Source organism: Psammomys obesus, unplaced genomic scaffold, assembly GCF_907164565.1.
Source record: "Psammomys obesus unplaced genomic scaffold, mPsaObe1.curated_primary_1811, whole genome shotgun sequence".
Lineage (NCBI taxonomy): Eukaryota > Metazoa > Chordata > Mammalia > Rodentia > Muridae > Psammomys > Psammomys obesus.
The window spans coordinates 4,266,106-4,286,508 of record NW_026586463.1 but is presented as its reverse complement, the minus strand read 5'-3'; the positions used below and the strand labels follow the sequence as shown (position 1 = coordinate 4,286,508).

Sequence of the window (20,403 nt, the reverse complement as noted above, 5' to 3'; positions counted from 1 at the left end):
ATAGATAGATAGATAGATAGATAGATAGATAGATAGATAGATAGATAATGAAAATATATGTGCATACACACATACACATCATATACAAGCCACATACTCCATATACATACTACAGACACACTAGAAAGAGAGAGAGCTTCTCCCCCGGGAGAAGAATAGCTAATCTGAAAAGCCGAAGCTTAGCAATCATTAAAACAGAACTATGGCTTGGGCCTCTGTTTAAAGTCTGCCTTGGAGTAGTGTTGCCTTCTGTTTTCCTCCTGGTGCCTACATTACCTCAGATGCCCTTGTATGCCCTCTGTGAAACTAAATAAGCCTTTCCAAAGCCAAGCCTGTATTTTCTTCCTTTTCTGCCTGTCATGGATTTCAGCCATAGAACCCCACATCCTTCTGAGTCAGCTTTCTCCATGAAGCTGGATAAAGAGGATTGGGAGGCTGGTGTGTGGGCTGTGTTGTACTCTTCGTCTGAATGTGGACTACAGAGAGAGGGTGCAAGAAACTTCTTGCTTTTCATTTTCCACAAACCTTGCATCTGTAGGCATACTAGTGCTTGTGTTTGCTTCAAAGCAATGCTTGTGACTCGCTAGGCTAGCAAGCACTTCTTAAATATAGGAAATGTGTTGCACCTTAGAAGGTACAGTGTATATAGGAGCCTAGGAATATCATGATGCATCTTTACAAAGGATTATCTGAGTTTACCTGCCTCATTTTCAAACAGCAAGGCAGTGGGAGGAGCTTTGCTGTGAGGCGTGCTACACAACCCATCTCCAGGGGCACCTGTGACAGTGATCTGTGTGAAGATGCCGTCTGGAACTCTGCAGGGCATTATAGTCTATGTATGGGCACTGTCCACTTAAGTCTTTTCTATCACAATACTTATTAGCTCCTTGGTACTGAGGACAGCCTTCCCATTACAGAAGGCCTTGGACATGAGTGTGCTCCATGGACTCCGTGCATTGTTGTATCACAAAGCATCATGATACCCTGAACATTGCTCCACGGAGAAAGTCTGTTATTTCTTAACAGTGAAAAATCTACTCATGATTTAATTAATGACTTGAAAATTGGAATTGCTTTTTTAAGCCTAGGTCACATCCAAACTGGAACACTCCTGAGACTTCTTATGACACATGGGGAAAAAAATAAGAAAATATGTTATAAACAATTTGCTGTCCTCTGTCAAAGTGAAAGTTTGAGCAGTTATTTGCTATATCACTTAAGTTATTGCCAAAAGCCCACTTCTGTTCAAGAGCCATTATTTTTTATATATTTGAAATGTGTGTGTTACAAATTTATTTTGGAACCAATAAAATCCTAAGAGAATTTTTACTCATCTTTTCTGGTAGGGTATGATTATATTTGTATAGTTAAAATATTTTTCAAATGGCATAAAATAACCAGCTTATAAGAAATCAGTTTGCCTTCGGGGAGAAGGAGTTAGTATGACATGGAAAGGATAGGAGCTCCACAAGGACCAAATATATCTGGGCACAGGGGTCTTATATGAGACTGTTTATCCAACCAAGGACCATGTATGGATATAACCTAGAACATCTGCTCTGATGTAGCCTGTGGTAGCTCAGTATCCAAGTGGGTTTCCCTAGTAAGGGGAACAGGGACTATTTCTGACAGGAACTCAATGGCAGGCTCTTTGACCTCCCCACCCCCCAAGGGAAGAACAGTCCTGCTAGGCCACAGAGGAGGACTTTGCAGCCAGTCCTGAAGATACCTGATAAAACACAGTCAGATGAAAGGGGAGGAGGTCCCCCCTATCAGTGCACTTGGAAAGGAGCAGGAAGGAGATGAGGGAGGGAGTGGGATTGGGAGGGAATGAGGGAGCAGGATACAGCTGGGATACAGAGTTAATAAAATGTAACTAATAATAAAAATTAAAAAAAAGAAATCAGTTTGCAATCATTCATTTCTTAGGAAAAGTAAAATGTTGGCCTCATTTCAGTCAATAAAGTGAGCATTTAGCTTAATGACACAGATAAAGAGCCCAAAACTCCTGGGGTAGAAAACCATCAGCATTCATGTTCTTAAGCCAGAACCTCAGGAATTAGACTTTCCAAAATAAAACAGCCATCATAAATAAGATTGTTAATATGAAATAGAACTTTGAATCTCATCTTGGAAATTTCCAGAATCCTCAACTGCCTTTATTTGAAAAATAAAAATTTTGTTTGTGTTTAAACAGGCACGTGTGTGTGTGCACATGTTTGCACATGTGTGTGGAGGCCAACCTCAAGGCCCCTTTTCTAGGAGCCATCCTTCTTGTGCTTTAGAAACAGGGTCTCTCTCACTAGCATCTAAGCCTGGTAGTCATCCTTTAGGCCAGACTGACTGGCAGGCAAGCCCCAGGGGATCCTCTTGCCTCTGCTTCCCCTGTGCTGGGGATTATAACTCTATAGCCAGCTTTCTACTTGGAGATCAGACTCCGGACCTCGGCAGCTTAAACTGACATATTTCCCTAAACACTGACTTTCAGTTATTTTTCATACGAAGGAACTGAAAAGCTTTGTTTCATTGTTTTCCTTGTTGAAAAAAAAATAACTGATTATGTTTCTGTTCTTTCATACTTTAAATGAATCCTAGTGCCTTGGGCATATCTCAGACCAATTAACTCTGAATCTCTGGGGATGAGTCCCATCCTAGGTTTCTGTTCTAAAATAGCATGATCTAAAGCAACTCAGGGAAGAAAGATTTATCTTGCTTGTACTTCCAGATAACAGTCCTTCCCTGAGGGCAGAGACTCAAACCAGGCTGGAACTTGGACCGAGGAACTGATACAGAGGCCATGGAAGGGTGCTGCTTATCGGCCTGCTCCCCTGCTTGCTCAGCCTGCTCTCTTACACCATCCAGCACATTTGCCTGGGGATAGCACCATCCCACAATGAGTGCGTACTTTCACATCACTCACTAAGCAAGAAAGTGTCCCACAGGATTGCTTACCAGACATCTTATGAAGGCATTTTCTTAGCTGAAGTTTCGACTTCTCAAATGACTCTAACTGTGGCAAACTAAGAAATAAACTACCAGCACAGGACACCAAGTCCATGTTATTTAAATTCCTTAAATTATTCCAGTGTTTAGACAGTGCATCAGGGTTGGTATGTACTACTATAAAAGCATGCAGAACTTGGGACTCTATGTCAGAATAGAATTGCGATAATCAGAATGGAAAAGGACCTTGAAAGATCCTTTTATTCATTGAGTGAATGTGATGTTCTGAAGAGGCCAAACAAAAATGTTGCTAACTCTATACTATCATAGAAGCATACTGTGGTGGTCCTTCATAGTGTATGGCAGCTTTCCACTTGTTTTGGTTAGAAAATAGGAATTTAATTAAAACTGCAGTACAGATTTGAGAAATTTGTAAATAGGTCCTCAGTTGAGGAATGGATACAGAAATTGTTGTACATTTATACAATGGAATACTATTCAGCAATTAAAAACAAGGAAATCATGAAATTTGCAGGCAAATGGTGGGACCTAGAAAAGATCATCCTGAGTGAGGTATCCCAGAAGCAGAAAGACACACATGGTATATACTCACTTTTAAGTGGACATATAATATAGATAGTCATGCTAAAATCTGTACACCTAAAGAAATTAAGCAAGACAGAGGACCCTGGGTAAGATGCTCAATCTTCATTCAGAAAGGCAAACAGGATAGACATTGGAAGAGGGAGAAAACAGGGAACAGGACAGGAGCCTACCACAGAGGGCCTCTGAAAGATTCTACCCAACAGGGTATCAAAACATATGCTGAGAATCATAGCCAAACTTTGGGCAGAGTGCAGGGAATCTTATGAAAGAATGTGCAGATAGAAACGCCTGGAGGAGACAGGAGCTCCACAAGGAGAGCAACAGAACCAAAAAATCTGGGCACAGGGGTCTTTTATGAGACTGATACTCCAAACAAGGATCATGCATGGAGATAACCTAGAACCTCTGCACAGATGTAGCCCATAACAGTTCAGTGTCCCAGAGAGTTCCCCAGTAATAGGAACAGGGACTGTCTCTGACATGAACTCATGGGCTGGCTCTTTGATCACCTCCACCTGTCCACAGAGGAAGACAATGAAGCCAGTCCTGATGAGACCTGATAGACTAGGGTCAGATGGAAGGGGAGGACCTCCCCTATCATTGGACTGGATGAGGGGCATAGGAGGAGGAAAAGGAGGGAGGGTGGGATTGGAAGGGAGGGAGGAGGGGGCTACAGCTGGGATACAAAGTGAATAAACTGTAATTAATAAAAATAAAATTAAAATTAAAAAATAATACACCAAGGACCATGTTTAGATATAACCTAGAACATCTGCTCAGATGTAGCTCGTGGCAGCTCATTAACCAATTGGTTTTTTTCCCTAGTAAGGGGAACAGGGACTATTTCTGACAGGAACTCAATGGCAGGCTCTTTGACCTCCCCACCCCCCAAGGGAGGAGCAGCCCTGCTAGGCCACAGAGGAGGACTTTGCAGCCAGTCCTAAAGATTCCTGATAAAACAGGGTCAGATGAAAGGGGAGGAGGTCCTCCTCAATCAGTGGACTTGGAAAGGGGCAGGGAGGAGATGAGGGAGGGAGGGTGGGGTCGGGAGGGAATGAGGGAGTGGGATACAGAGTTAATAAAATGTAACTAATAATAAAAATTTTAAAAAGATAAAAAAAATAATTTATCAAATTACAGTTTAATACATAGGCTGCAAACACCACATTAAGAGAAAATTTTATGCCGTTTGAAGACCATAAGTTGATTATTATAATCAGCAGTCTTGTGTCTAAGTCATTAATTTTGTTTTTTCTTTTGTGTGTAAATCATATTTTATGCACTTCTGAGCTTTGAAATCTTTTCTTTTATTAAACATAGTCTTTGACAGTTTCATACATGTATGTGATACATCCTTAGTCATTCCCTCTCCCTCTCCTTTCTTGCCCTTTTTAACCCTTCTGTTTCCCTATAAATCTCTCTCTCTTTGTTTAGTGTCCCACTTACTTATAGTAGGGACATCCACATGAGCATAGGATGGAGCCGTTCACTGAACATAGGAGACTCACCAGTAGATTTTTCAGGGAAAGCATCCATTCATACCCAAAAGTTTCCCTTGATCCTCAGCCCACCATCTTGACAGTGTTGGCAGCACTTATCAAGTAGGCCCAGCAGCCAAGTGCTCTGAGTTCATGATTGCATTCACCACATCATGTCCGGAACATAGCAAAACGGGGGGGTAGAAAGAAATATCTGTATTTGAGCCAGGTGATAGGGATGAAGTCTCTGACAAAGTGTTCCTATGGCCACTAATGTGTCACAGAAGCGGGGAAAATGTGTCCAAATGAAAAGTAACAAGTGTCTCAAGTAAAAGGAAGCCTCAGCTTCTTTCTTTGGAGCTGTGAGAAGTGCACACGCCTAAAGATGACTGCGCATTTCTGACCACTGTGCAGCTAATGGAGCCGCTGACCTGATTTACCGTGGGATGCTGTAGGTGCATCCTTTGATTCAACACTGCAAATGAAGTTAACTTATGGCCTAAAACAGAAGACTACTAACGGAGAGCCATGCTCACAAACTTCAGCAACTCTTATAAAATGAGCTCAATGAATTTTACAGGAGAGTATGAAAACACTTTAATGTTCATAGAGTAATTTCTTAGTGAACCTTGCAAACAGCTAAACATTTTAAAACTTGAGCTCTTTTACCTTACCCTATAGCAAGCTTGTGTTAACAACCTTGCTATAACCTACAACCTTATTCACTCAAAAATAAAATATGGGTGCAGAAAATCGTAGCTGGTGTGCTGGAAATGAAATGGCTTTTATTAGCAAAGAATTTAGTATATATTTTGCTTTATATTTTCTAAGGTTGTACTGTAATAATGATTTCCTTAAAAAGTAACAGTTATCACTATTTGGTGAAAAATGACTATTTTGGTAATATAAATCTACAGTACTGTTACTGGTTAAAGTACATGTTCTGCATTTCTATTGTTAGAGGTAGACCAAGCAGAATGCAGTGTTTCAGATAAATTACTGGTTTTATGTTACAATATTTACTTCATGTACCATTTCATCCTCAATCATATATCCTAACCAAAGAAAAAAGCTATCTTTTCCATTAAAACAGATTTTTTATTAATTTCTCTGATTTAAATAAGACTATATTTCTCAAAATATTCCAAGAAGATTTGAAATAACTTGAAACTTTTTTAACCCATTCTGAAATAGCTATTATCCCTTTTTAGTTATTTTAATCCATATTCTTTATGTGGTATGTCCTATGAATCCACACACATCAAAAGACAGTAGGTAAGTAAATTCACTTTAAAAGATAATTATACACAAAAACCTGTGAGGGTTTCAAGCTTCAGTTGATAATATGGCTGTCAAGTGAGCACTGATGTTGTCTGTGAGCCTTTGGAAAGAGGACATAGTGAAGTGATAGAAACTTTGATTAATATTGAATACAGAATGAGGTAGATCTTACCAATTTAGAAAATTTTCTTTTCAAATTCTGAAAAGAAAAGTAATCCCTCAAACAAGTGAAAATGTTGCTTTATAAATTGAGTTGTCATTGAATTGGCAGAGTCTGACTTCTGAATATTTCCTATTTGTATAGAATTCAAAATACTTAGCTGGTATCAGAAAATCACTACATACATACATCAAAACAGTTGATTCCTTTTTTTATTTCTAACCAACTATACTATGTAGATTATAAAGCTAAGTAAGTGTTACGTGGTAATGATTGGAACGATTTATTCACCATCCTAATATTTTATATTTATAGATGTAGAATTTCAGAAATTATTTTGATTTGAAATGGATTTCACTGCTTTGATGGTGCCTTATATAAGCCATGATCTCCAAGATGGATTTGCCCACTAAGCTTTAGTTATAATTTAACCTTCCATCAGCCATTTCCTGCTTACTTATTCATCTGGTTGAAAAAAGACTGCCAGAAAACTTGACACTCCAGTGTTTCCAGAAGCCTGCTTATTCATCGCTATTTACCAGCCTTGCACATCCAGCCAAACAGAGATGGCCCCAGATATTCCCAGGTGTCTATGCCAGCACCTCTGGGTACAGCTGAGACCACAAATAGGTTAGAACATAAACTACAGTTGTTCATTCCTTAAATGTCACAAGGACTTTTAAATAAGACATATGTGTGTATGCATGTATATGTCATATGTATATGAATGGATATAAATTCGATTTGAAAAATAATTATCTTCCCAAAAGCAGTGTATGGAATACTTTTGCAGGCTGTATCACAGTACTGGTATCTTTCTTGTAATTCTGTCCCATCGGAAACTACAGTCCATAAGTAACGCATGGTAAGCTAGCCAGACTCAAGCCCAAGACCTTTCTCGATTTTTAATGTGTAAAGTGGAGACTTGCTGGTGGCTGAATAACTTACCAAAGGTTATAATAACCCAGAATATTCTGTTCCAATGTACATGGGACCCTCTGGCGTATTCCCTGATAAGCTAATTCATAATGTGGTATAAATTAGGTGAAATGTGAGACCTTGGGATAAGCTTCCTGTCACAATTTCACCAATAAACTTAAAAATGTAACATATAATTAAGTGGTAATTATTGGAAAACTGGTAAGATCTACCTCATTGTGTATTCAATATTAAAGTAAGAAATCAATTTCTGTTTCTTAGGGCAGAAAAGCATTACATTTTACTATCTGGGGAAAGGTCCTCAAATTTTAATATAAAATGATTACATTAAAACCTTTGAGTTGAGAATGTAGCAGAATGGCTGAGTATCTAGCTACCTGGTGTGTGAAGGCCCTAAGTTCAAAATCCAGTACTTCAAAAATATAAAAGTGAAAAGAATAAGTAGCCTACATAAGAAGTATATTTAATAATATTAAGTTAAAAAAAAATCCCATTACCCTCAATCGCCAAATGGTAGGAACTGTAAGTGTCCACCTGCAGGTTTAGTGGATAAACAAAATGTAGTGTGTACAAAGAACAGATAAAAAGAAAATCAGATAGAAGAGGAAGAGGTCCTCCCCTATCAGGGGACTAGGGAAAGGGCATAGAGGGAGAAGAGGGAGTAGGGAGTGGGTGGAACTGGGAGGAGATGAGAGAGGGGGCTGCAGCAGGGATACAAAGTAAATAAATTGTAATAAATAAATATATAAATTAATTTTTTTAAAAAGAAAATCCATGGTAGTACACACTGTAATATGGACACACCAAGATAATTAAGCCACAAATACCTTATGATCCCATTGATATGTCTGAGACCAGGGAATTGGTAGAAACAGAACAGATGAGCAGAGTCTGGGAAAGGGAGAAGAGAACTGCTCTCGTTGGCGGAGTTTCTGTGTGAGGGTTCTGGTGGAGGGTGCAATCCCAGTGGCGGTGGTTGCACAGCCGTGTGCATCTAATTAATGTCAGTGACTGGACTGTTCTGTTAAAAATGGTTAACGGCAAGCCTCCCCCTTTTGATTTTTAGTATAGTACTTCTCACTTTGTTATAGGTCCAAACCATTTTAATGCATAGTTCAAACTGGTAATTTATAACAAAAAAAAAAAAAATGTTAGCTGTGCCTTTAAACTCTTCAACATAAGAGGCCAGCTTTTGCAGGGTTAATATATTTGACTCTGGGGCCTAAAGACATTGAAGATGAAGATGACATTTAAAATCCATTTTCAAGTATATTTTCAAGTGTATTAACCAAGCAAATCTATACCTATTTGTGTCTATAAATATCTTGCTCCACCTCCACCAAAACCTACTTATATCAGTCAACCTTCCACACACACAGAAATTCTTACATAATGTGAGGAACGCAGAGCAGGGAAACACTGTGGGTTACCCCTCACCTGGCCCATCACACGTGAAAAAGAGGACGTGTCTCCCCTCTTCCAGGGCCTTGTAGAGAATGTTTTTCATGAGAACTACAAAATGTCATTTCATTGATCATCAGATTCAATCTCTGCTGAAGCTACATTTGAAAGACTTGACTTGGGACATGCTCCAGCAATAGGGTAATTGCTTGCCCTGTTCCCTGAGGTTTGTGCTAATGGGCAGGCACCCACCCATCCACACAGCAAATACTATACAGTCACTGAGAATACAGCACATGCTGCAGAGACTGTGAAAATGCCTCGAAAGGAGATTCAATAGTGGAGTTTTTATTTTACAATCCTTGATGAAAAAAGATGAAATTGAGCCATATTTTGTAGGGGAAAAGGTCACAGCCTTGTTATGTAAGATATGAAAGTCATCATTCAAAGGTAAAATTCTTTCTACAAACTAGAATTTTAGAAGAAACAGTCACTTTGTCTTCTGGAATTTTAATAGTTTCCATACTGCTTCTAAACCTAATAGCAACTTGAATTTTTTTTTAAATGGGTCTTTCTTGCTCCTTGATTTCATCTGGTTAACTTCATTAAGAGAGTGATTTTCTCATGAAATAAATCCAGCCAGATTCAATTTCCATTTTATTCACCTGTCTCTTAAGTTAGTTCATTATTATTTGTTAGAATTCATATTAACAACAAAATAGCATTCTCTGGACTGCAGGCTGCTGTGTTCCACACCGGCCAGATCATTAGCACAGCAGAGCAGCCTCTGCCTGGCACGTTACTGTCTGCTGTGGTGGAAGAAGAGACCCCTGCAGCATCTTAAACTGATAAAAAAGATCCACTGAGAGAAGCACACATGTGTTCCTTGCAGTCATTTAAAGGTCAAGTGTCATAGTCATGCCTGGTCTCAAATGGCAGGGGAGGAAAAATAAACCCTGTATTCAGAATGAGACTAGAAGATTTGTGAAGAATCCAAAGTGTAGCAGAGCCATGAGAATTTCAGTCCATTTCATTGGAATTGTACATATGGGAGAATATTAATTATTACAAATATGACTCAAGACTAGAAAATATGATGTTTAATCAGCTGGTGTTGAATTTTTCCAAAATATTAGCACAATAGGAAAGAAGTCACACCCCCAAAAAAAGAAGCTATTTGCAGCTGACAGCTTCTGGAACCTGAAACATCAGCTTTCTTCAATGTAGTGACACTGGGAATGGCAAGAACACTCCGGGGCAGGTCTGCCTCTCGGGAGTGTTGGCCAATACAGTCAGACAACGTGCTGTCATTTTGAGGGACAGAAATAGCATTAGCTGAGCAAGTGATGAAGTGAAGAACCTGAGAAGAGTTGGAGGGAGGAAAAGAATATGATCTGGGCACAGGAGTCTTTTCTGAGACTGATACTCCAAACAAGGACCATGCATGGAGATAACCTAGAACCCCGGCACAGCTGTAGCCCATGGCAGCTCAGTGTCCAAGAGGATTCCCTAGTAATGGAAACAGGGGCTGTCTCTGACATGAGCTCAGGGGCTGGCTTTTTGATCACCTCCCCCTGAGGGGGGAGCAGCTTTACCAGGCCACAAAGGAGGACAATGCAGCCAGTCCTGATGAGACCTGATAGACTAGGGTCAGATGGAGGGGGAGGAGAACCTCTCCTATCATTGAACTGGGGGAGGGGCATAGGAGAAGAAGGAGGGTAGGATTGGGAGTGAATGAGGGAAGGGGCTACAGCTGGGATACAAAGTGAATAAGCTAATTAATAAAAGATAAATATTTTTAAAAGAATATGATCAAAATGTATGAAATTCTCAAAAAATAAAACATTTGAGGGAAAAAGTCAGAGAGACAGAGAGAATTATCTGCACCTCGGCAGACTACAGACTCAAGTATTGTTTTATGGGATAGACTTACTGAACTTTCAAAGATTCTAATTTTATGCAAACTGTTCCTGAAGCTAAAAAAAAGAGAGATAGAGATATTACAAGTTTTCCAGTGTCCAGAACTGTTAAGCCTTGGGTATTTAACCTATTTACAAGTTAATAAGTTATTTAGCCAGTTACATGGATATATGTGAAGTACACAGACTTCGGTGTCAGTGACAGGTTAGCCAGAGTGGCAGCCTTGGTGATGGGTATCTGAGCCTTTTGCCCATAGAGTATCTCATATAGGAGGAGATGGTATCTGTTCATGTCATGGGATGACATACATGAGACAACACAGAGCTTATGAACAAGCTTTTATACCAAGCACTAAGTGTACTGTGTCCCAAAACTGTGCAAGCCTGCTCTCTGCTCCAGTGGGAACGCTCTGTCTTCTGCAACTGTTTACAAATACCATTGACAAGATAGCCCGGAATGAAGACAATATCTCTCTACTTTCAAAATATGTTGACACACAAAGATGGATGGAGAAATCTCACCTGACAGCATACATTTTATGAAGGCTATAAAGATGTGTGCACTAACCAGGCAAAAACCGAGTAAGGCAGCATCTGCAGGCCAATTTCCTCTTTAACATGAAGAAAACGCCATATGAAATAGTAACAATGTGAGCCTGTAAACAAACATCAGTATATTCATATGGCATTTAAATTAAGAACTAAAAATTATTATGGTAAGTAATAATTCTAGGCACTGAAAGACAAAATACCATGTTTTCTTTCACATGATTTTCCTGTTTAATTTTTATATATGGGGGATATGAGTAATGAAACAAGAAAAGGGATGAGGAGAGGAAAAAAAAATCTTAAGGCAGGGGAGATGGCTTAGTGGAGAGGGCACTTGCTAATAAGTGTAAGAATTGGAGTTCTGATCCCAACACCCAACTGTGTCTACAGTTCTTGGTGTAGGGGGAGGACAGGATGCCGAGTGCACGTGGGCTAGCTGCTCGCCCTAACTATTCTGCTCTGCTCAGAGAGGCCCTGACGTAGTAAATCCACTCAATGATGTCGGACTTCCACAGTATGGAAGGCACATGTGTGCCCACACACATGCAGACATGAACTCAACACATTTACATGAAAAAGATGCGGTAAAGGTTAAAAAGAAGCTTTAACTGAGATAAGTGAAAAAGAAGGTAACAGTGTAATGTGAAAACAGAGAGGGCTATGGGTGGAAGGACGGGAACCTAGGCATAGGGTGGAGAACGGCATTGGAAGGTTGATAAGAGCCATGTGTGAAAATGGCATAATGAAACCCACTTCAAATATATACTAACTTTAAATAAAATTATTTCACGTTAGAAAAAAATGAAAAAACTAGAGTTTAGCTTATTAGCAGACTAAGGGGGAAACTGTGAGGACATCCTGTTAGACACAGAAATTATTTTGATTTGATAAGAGTATGTAGAAATCTGGTACAAAAATACAACATTTAAGGTTACCTGAAGAGTACATTTTTTGACTCTAATGTGCTTTCTCCCCCTCCCCTGCTGGAATAGATAACTTAAGCCCTCTGGTGTGCGTGAAGTACGTGTCTCCGTTATATTTACACGTTACTACAGCTTGGTTGAAATATACTACACAGACTGGATCCTAGTTCAACCCATGTATTAGGACCAAGTAATTCTTATCCGTGGCTGCACAAAGTAGTTTATGGTATTTATAAAAGTGAACTCCAAGGTCAGAATCATCTCACTACGTTGACACCAGTCCAGATCTATTTCTAAAATGACAGGGTTGTAGATATGAAAGCATGTGTTGTCATCATCATGCTTTTGGATACACTGACTCCCAGATGATGCCATTTATATGGGGGCAGGGCATGGCTCCTGGGGAATGAAAAAGGTTTGGAGCTATAACAGTGACTAGTGGCCCTCAGAAGCCAAATCTTATCAGATGAAATTCTTGGCTTTACTATTTAATTCATCTTGCTAGGGAGAAATTAAGGTTAAGTTAAATTTGTTAATTTACTGATTAAATTAATTTAAAATAAATTAAGCTTATCTTCTATGAGGACAATTATTTTTAAGAAATTGACAGTGCTCTAGACTGAAATTCTTTATGGCAGACACCATGTCAAAATATCTTTAGATCCTTGCTAACTATAGTTCATATACTGTCCATAATATGTAATAAATTAGTTTTACCATGTGATATTCTGACAATCTTTTTTAAGGTCAGCAACTGACTTAGAAAAATCAATGAGTCTGATGAAAAATAAAAGCCATTTCAGCTAAGATTTGTGAGCTTACAGATTAATTCAGAAAACCTGATATATGAAGTGCAATGCAGGTTCCTCTTCTAATAAAAGTATAAGAATCTACGTCTTTATATAGACCTACAAGATATGATAAACATAATGAAATCTACACACCTAAAGAAGACAATCAAGTAAGTGGACATGGGGGAAGATGATCAATCTTCATTTAGAAAGACAAATGGGATGTGCATTGAATATATGACAGGAGTCTACCACAAAAGGCATCTGAAAGACTCTACCTAGTAGTGTTTCAAAGCAGACACTAAGACTCATAACCAAACCCTCGGCAGAGTGCAGGGAATCATATGAAAGAAGGGGAGTTAGTATGATATGGAAAGGATAGGAGCTCTACAAGTACCAAATATATCAGGGCCTTTTCTGAGACTGACACTCAACCAAGGACCATCTATGGATATAACATAGAATTTCTGCTGGGATGTGGCCCGTGGTAGCTCAGTAACCAAGTAGTTTTCCAAAGCAAGGGGAACAAGGACTATTTCTAACAGGATCTCAAGGGCAGGCTCTTTGTCCTCCCCTGCCCCTCAGGGGAGGAGCAGTCCTGTTAGGCCACAGAGGAGGACTTTGCAGCCAGCCTTGAAGATACCTGATAAAACAGGGTCAAATGAAAGGGGAGGAGGTCCTCCCCTATCAGTGGACTTGGAAAGGGGCAGGGAGGAGACCAGGGAGGGAGTTGGGGAGGGGGAGGGAATGAGGGAGCGGGATACAGCTGGGACACAGAGTTAACAAAATGTAACTAAAAATAAAAATAAAATAAAATAAAAAAATAGAAAATCAAAAAAAAAAAAAAAGAATCTACGTTTTTCTGAATGTTCTCTATGGGCCAGTCCTATGCTTTATATGCGTTAATTCATTTCATCATCACTAGACATGGAATTTGTGTTTGCAAAGCCTTCGTTTTCTAGTGGAATCTGCATTAAACACTGAGGTTTGTGTTCTGGTGTTGTGTAATACAATGTCATAGTTTACGTATTCCTACGGAATACTCCTACGTATTCTGTGAAGTGCTCTTTTAGGGCAGCTTTGATTTAGATCCTGCCATCTAGAAATTCCAACGCTTGCTGGAAATTCCTATTCTCTCTCTTCTTGCTTAAAACCCATTCAAAATAAAGGAAATTAGCCAGCCAGTGATCATTATTTACTTCGCGCATAAAAATGTGCTTCATTCACTCCTCCCTCCCTGCCCCCTTTTGCTGTCTTTCAACAATACTGGACATAGGTACATGGAGGTATATAGTGACACGGATACAGTGAAAGACATTATTACTGCACAAGAGTAAGCCAAGGCTGCCTGGGCGACCAGCCCATTGACCCTGCTCTTCATGCGTCACTTCTTGTTCTGTGTCAACTCTCACTTGTTTTCTGCCATTAATATCACTAATGGAATACATATTGATACTATCAGTTGTTTAACCCAGGCACTTTATTTTTGGCTCATTTACTTGGAATCTGAGTCATCTCAGGCCTAGGCACAGCATCCTTTTGGACCAGAAAAAGAGACATTTTTAATACTAAGTAGTAGTTTCTAACAGCAGTGTTACCTCATCTCCAGCTTGCATGGCCGGAGAAGCTTGTGAAACTACTTCGAGATTGTTGCTCTTGGTGCATTTGGGTAACATTTAAGTGTGAGGAAACTTCCCCCACCTCATTCTCCTACAGGAATGACTTCAGATCTGGAAACAGGAAAGCTGCCGAGATTGACATTCTCTTATCTGATGATTTCACACAGAGGAGGCTCATAGGCTGAGTGCACAGCAGTCCAGTTCTTCTGAATGAATAAAGATAACATTTTTGTGCTTATCAAAATAAAAGAGAAGTAAATTTAGGAAATATTTTCTTTGAGAACCTTATACAGTATATTTTGATAAGTCACCCAACTCCTCATAGATATACTCCCACATCCCTATTCACTCAACTCCTTGGTTTGCTTTTGTGGTTGTTGTTGTTTTAAGTCCATCAAATCCAGTTTGTTTGCCCAGATAATTTTGGGGATGGGGCCTCCTCATGGAGCCTGGTTGGCCTCCTAAGGATCACCATACTTAAAGAAGATTGACTGTCTCTCTCCTGTTGTGCACAATGTTTTCTTTGCGTTGTTCTACATTTTTTTTTACTTTTTAATTTTAATTATTTTTATTAATTACAGTTTATTCACTTTGTATCCCCCCTGTACCTCCCTCTCTCCTCCCCTCCCAATCCCACCTGCCCTCTTCTCCACCCGTGTCCCTCTCCCAGTCCACTGATAAGGAAGATCCTCCTCCCCTTCTCTCTGATCCTAGTCTATCAGGTCTCATCAGGACTGGCTGCATTGTCTTCTTCTGTGGCCTAGTAAGGCTGCTCCCCCCTCAGGGGGAGGTGATCAAAGAGCAGGCACATGTTTTCTAAACTCTATTTTATATGGGATACTTAAGGTTTTAACCTCCTTCCATCAAACCTTTAACCCTAGGTAAGAGAGAGGAGGTTAGTGGGTCGAGGGGGCAAAGACCCCTTTAATTCTCCCAGCTGTTTAGGGTCCATGGGTTCTTTGGGGCTATAACAGTTTCCATCAACAGCAAACACAGCAAGTAGTCGCCTCCAAGCCAGTGTGTTGAAAGGCTTCTGTCTGTCCATCTCTGGTCTCTCCAAACTGCCACTCCTCTTTCTGGGTCCTTGTAATTATATCCCTCAGAGCCCTAGACCCTGCCCCTCTCTGAGCTGCACAGGGCAGGTCATAACCAGCTGGCAAAGACCATGCCCCATAGGAGGCAGTTATCAGCTATGGACATACTAAAGCCCAAACTAAAATCCCACACTTGGGATTAAAACAAAAACACATTTACATAACCTAACTGAGTTTTTAAAAACAAACAAAACTTCCATTGCACTCTCCCAGCACCTATCAGTTGCTGGTAGAGGAAAAAATTATTTTAGTAATATTTAATGAGGCCTTACACCAGTGTTTGTACATGGTATGTGATGTTAGGTAAGGAAAAACTAGAAGTTTGACAACCCAGAAGGGGACTTCATTTCTTTGATCCTTTTCCACATGCTGCAGTATGCTGAAAGTGACAGATGCCCAGTTAGGCAGATTATATCAGCTAAACACATAGCACAAATGGACTTAAGCAGAATCCTATATAAAAGCCCGACTGAATACTAACAATGCAAAAATCAAAACAAAAACCTAATTAATCTCCTTGTAATCAACAAAAGCTAATACTTAAAATTATTAATACTTTAATACTTAAAATATCAAATGAAGGGATAGGAGGTCAGATAAAGACAATTACAAATTATCTAAAGCATACCTACGTGAGATGTTCTGCATTTTACTCTACAGCATACAACTATTTTCCCTTTAACTCATCTTTTGTGTTTCAGCCTACATAATACGAATAAGTAACTTAACACAAACAGCAAGCTAGAACTGTTCCTGATTAAAGAGGTTGGGCCTTAAATAGCCATGCCAAGAGCCAGGTGAATTCACTCTTGCTTTCTGAATTAGCAGCCAAATCTGGAGCAGGCCACTTCACATCACTCAGTTGCTAAAGATGATGAAGCAGAATTTGCTTTGAGCTGGAGCCTCATTTGACCTTTACCACCAGTGACTAGCAAGTGCCAGAATTTGTTTTTCTATTTAAACAAATAGTATATTTTACTGCTCTCTCACTAATTAATCAAAAAATATTATTATTAAAGTACACAGTAGCTAAGCAAAAATAGAGTTAATAGAGAGGTTATAGATCTTTTGAAATATTCTTTGTTTTGTATGAGCCTTAGATATTACATATTGGCTGTTTGAGTTTGCTTCTCTGTTGCCATGGTAAGCACTGGAACCAGAAGCAACCTGAGGAAGGAAAAGGCTTATTTTGCTTACAGGTTATAGTCCGTCGCTGAGGGAAGCCAAAGCAGGAACCCAAATTGAGAACCTGAAGGCTGGAGCTGAAGCAGAGCTCCAGCTCTGATAATGCTGATAATGCTGCTTATTGATCTGCTCCCTCCGGCCTGCTCAGCCACCTTTCTTAGAGAGCTCAGATCCTCCCGCTCAGAAGTGACACCAGCCACAGAGTGGTGGACCTCCCCATATCAATTATCAATTAAGAACATGCCTCACACTGATGGCCACAGACTAATTGTTCTAGGCAGTTTCTCAGTGGAGCTTTCCTCTCCCAGGTCAAGTGTCAAGTCGACCATCAAAGTTAGCCCCTTTCAGTGGACCAGTAGAAAGAGGTCAGGGGAGAGGGAGGGAGAGGAGTTGAGGGAGGAGGCTTCAATTGGGATATATAATGAACAAATTGTGAAGAAAAAAATTAAAATTAAAATTAAAAAAAAACCCACAAAGTTAACCATCACACTGGCCAACCAACAAAAGCACATTTCTCTTGATCAAGTTATACCCAGATACAAATACTTAGCTAGAATACCCAGGATTTCTTGAAATGCGGTGTTTCTCAGAAATGTAACAAGGTATTATGCTTCTGAGATTTGCCTTCTCTGCCAGCCAATCCCCTAAGTATGCCCATACTTTGAAGAACATGAAAATTAAAGTTAATTTTCTTTGTAGGAGCACCATTATGTCTGTTCAACTTATTCAGTGCTAAAACATGAAACAAATTCTCGTAGAACTTTGCTGGAATAACTGCACTGAATAAAACTGTCAAGGTGAAAGTTATAAAGGCCAGCTGTTGTTCCAAGTTCACAAACAGTAGTTCCAGCAGTGGTTGTGGTTACTGGGGTTTAAATTTAGAAAAATCTGTATGTGAAAATAATCTTTACAAGTTATGTCAGAAGATGCCAATAAGATCTTTCCAACCCAAAGTAATGGATAACATGGTCCGAGTCACTGAGCCGAGCTCCTGTGCTGCCCTGCTCTCTATACTGGGACTCCTCAGAGTTCATCATTGAAAACGTAATCGTCAGACACGCAGAACACCACTCAGTGAAGCCATGAGAGGCTTTGTGCAAGCATTGTGATACTAATGCAGCTTCTTTCCAATCACGTGACTGAGTTTAACGAACTGTACATTTTCCCCTGTGCCTCCCAGGGTTTCACAGGCGTGCAGCCCCAATGACAAGGAGGCAGTTCCCTCACGGGGCACACAGGATGGACTATCTGCACTTCGAGGATGACAGTCGCGGGTGGTGGTTTGACATGGATATGGTGATCATCTATATTTATTCAGTGAACTGGGTCATTGGATTCATTGTTTTCTGCTTTCTTTGCTATTTTTTCTTTCCGTTTTAGGAATCATCATTCTCCGCCATGATTGAACAATCATAAATGTAAACAATGGCTTAAACATTTTGAAAGTATGCTTTGAAGTTTTTATAATGTTGCATTATAAAAATTGTTAGTGCTTATAGAAAATCTGAGGATAATGGATTTATTTCTTAATTTCTTTCATGTAACAACCTAAACTTGATCTGAGAGCTGATCCAACAGCCATTTGCAATAGTGCACTATTAATTCCATAGATTTTACCTTAGAACTGGGGTCTCTAATTTTACAGTGTCATTTTTATACTTTCTATGATTGTTAAGACAGGTTTTACATCCATTTTAAAATAGTAAAAATATGAAATGAATAATCTGGATGAATAGCATCATTATTACTGAGATGTTTAGTCAAGCACTATGTATTCTTGGGCAAATGATGTGCATTAAAGATAAATGATATTCTCTGGGAACTAATTAAGCAGGGTATATTGCATTTTGACTTCTGAATATCTCTACTTCTGTCTCCTATTACCAAAAATCTGACTATCCTTTTTGTAAAGACTTCCTAGCTTTGGTGCAACATTTTTAACTGTTGTAAGAACAAGATACTACATGCAGCCAGAGTAACACCCAATAGCTATGTTAGAGCCATATTAACACTTTCCAATTTCAAAATGAATCACTTGGGAAATGACAGATCTGACATTTAGTAACCTAAATGACAATGCATGTCCCAACTGTAATTAATCTGGTGATTCATTTAACTAGAAGGTTGTCAAATATATTGTCAATGTGCAATAAAGAGTGGCTTTTACATTTTTTTATTGTTGTGATTTGACTTAATGTGTGGAATAAGGAGTTGCTAAAATGGGGGTTTGGATTTATATAAACACTCGTGTTTTATTATTATATTACAATAATTGTTAGAGTTAAGCTTAATATTTAAACACTAAATATTGTTATAGTTTTCTGTATTGAAAGAAGAAAATATCTGAATCATTACAGTGTGCATAGGTAATGGGGAAGGTACCCTGATTCAAAAGTGAAGAAAACTAATCAAAAAGAGACAGAAGCTTATGCATTTATTCAGACAGGTTTTTTAAATTAGCAGTGATGAGCTGCTAATCCAGCCTTTCTATCCTATTGCAATCTGATTAAAAAAAAATAAAGAGTGACTTGTGGCACTAATAATACTACCATCATTCAAAACAGATAAGCTGGACCAATTTAGACTGTAAATTGTCAGAGTCTGGTGTAATTGCTGACTATATCATTAGATGAACAGTATGATTTTTTAAGAAATATGAAGTGGTACAGATTTTTATTCTAATACTATACTTGTTTCTGTTTTCACAATTATATCTGTGAAAAATATAATCAAATACATAAGACTCATCAAACCCAGAAACATAAAATTAATACAAATTACAAAGAGATGTATATTTGTGTTTATAAATTAATATTTATAATCACTAACTTATGTTCTAGATAAAAATAATGTGACTAAAGGGAAAAATTAGTCCTCCCACAGTACATGTATAGATCAAACAGTTACAATTCGAACAGGGACAATATATTAGAACTTTAAAAAGTTAAAGCTATAAGTCTCAGTATCTACATTGATAGTCTGCAGGGCAGAGCTTTTCCCTGTGTCAGGCTCCTGACTTGTTCCCTCTTTTCTCCTTCTTCTGATGTCCAGCCTCTTTGCCTTTCTGGATAGGAATTGAGCATTTTAGCAAGAGTCCTCCCTCTTGATTAGTTTCTTTAGGTGTACAGATTTTAGTAGATTTATCCTATATTATATGTCTATATGAGTGAGTATATACCGTGTGCATCTTTCTGCTGCTGGGATAGCTCATTCAGGATGATCTTTTCCAGATCCCACCATTTACCTGCAAATTTCATGATTTCCTTGTTTTTTATTGCTGAGTAATAGTCCATTGTGTAGATATATCACAATTTGTGCATCCATTACTCCACTGAGAGGCATCTGGGCTGTTTCCAGCTTCTGGCTATTACAAATAAGGCTGCTACAAACATGGTTGAGCAAATGTCCTTATTGTGTACTTGAGCCTCTTTTGGATATATGCCTAGGAGTGGTATAGCTAGATCTTGGAAGCGCTGAGACTTATGGGCAACCTTTGGGCAGAGTGCAGGGAATCT

The 20,403-nt window shown here is 39.1% G+C and overlaps 1 protein-coding gene across 1 annotated transcript in view; it reads left to right on the top strand.

Annotated features, from left to right (window-relative positions):
• Rnf180 (ring finger protein 180) overlaps positions 1-19,061 on the top strand; it is a 109,376-nt gene extending 90,315 nt beyond the window's left edge. Inside the window, exon 6 of the mRNA XM_055601962.1 lies at positions 18,069-19,061. Coding sequence (XP_055457937.1) covers positions 18,069-18,268 — 200 coding nt within the window. The 3' untranslated portion in view covers positions 18,269-19,061. The remainder of the gene's footprint in view (positions 1-18,068) is intronic.
• Positions 19,062-20,403: the final 1,342 nt, after the last annotated feature.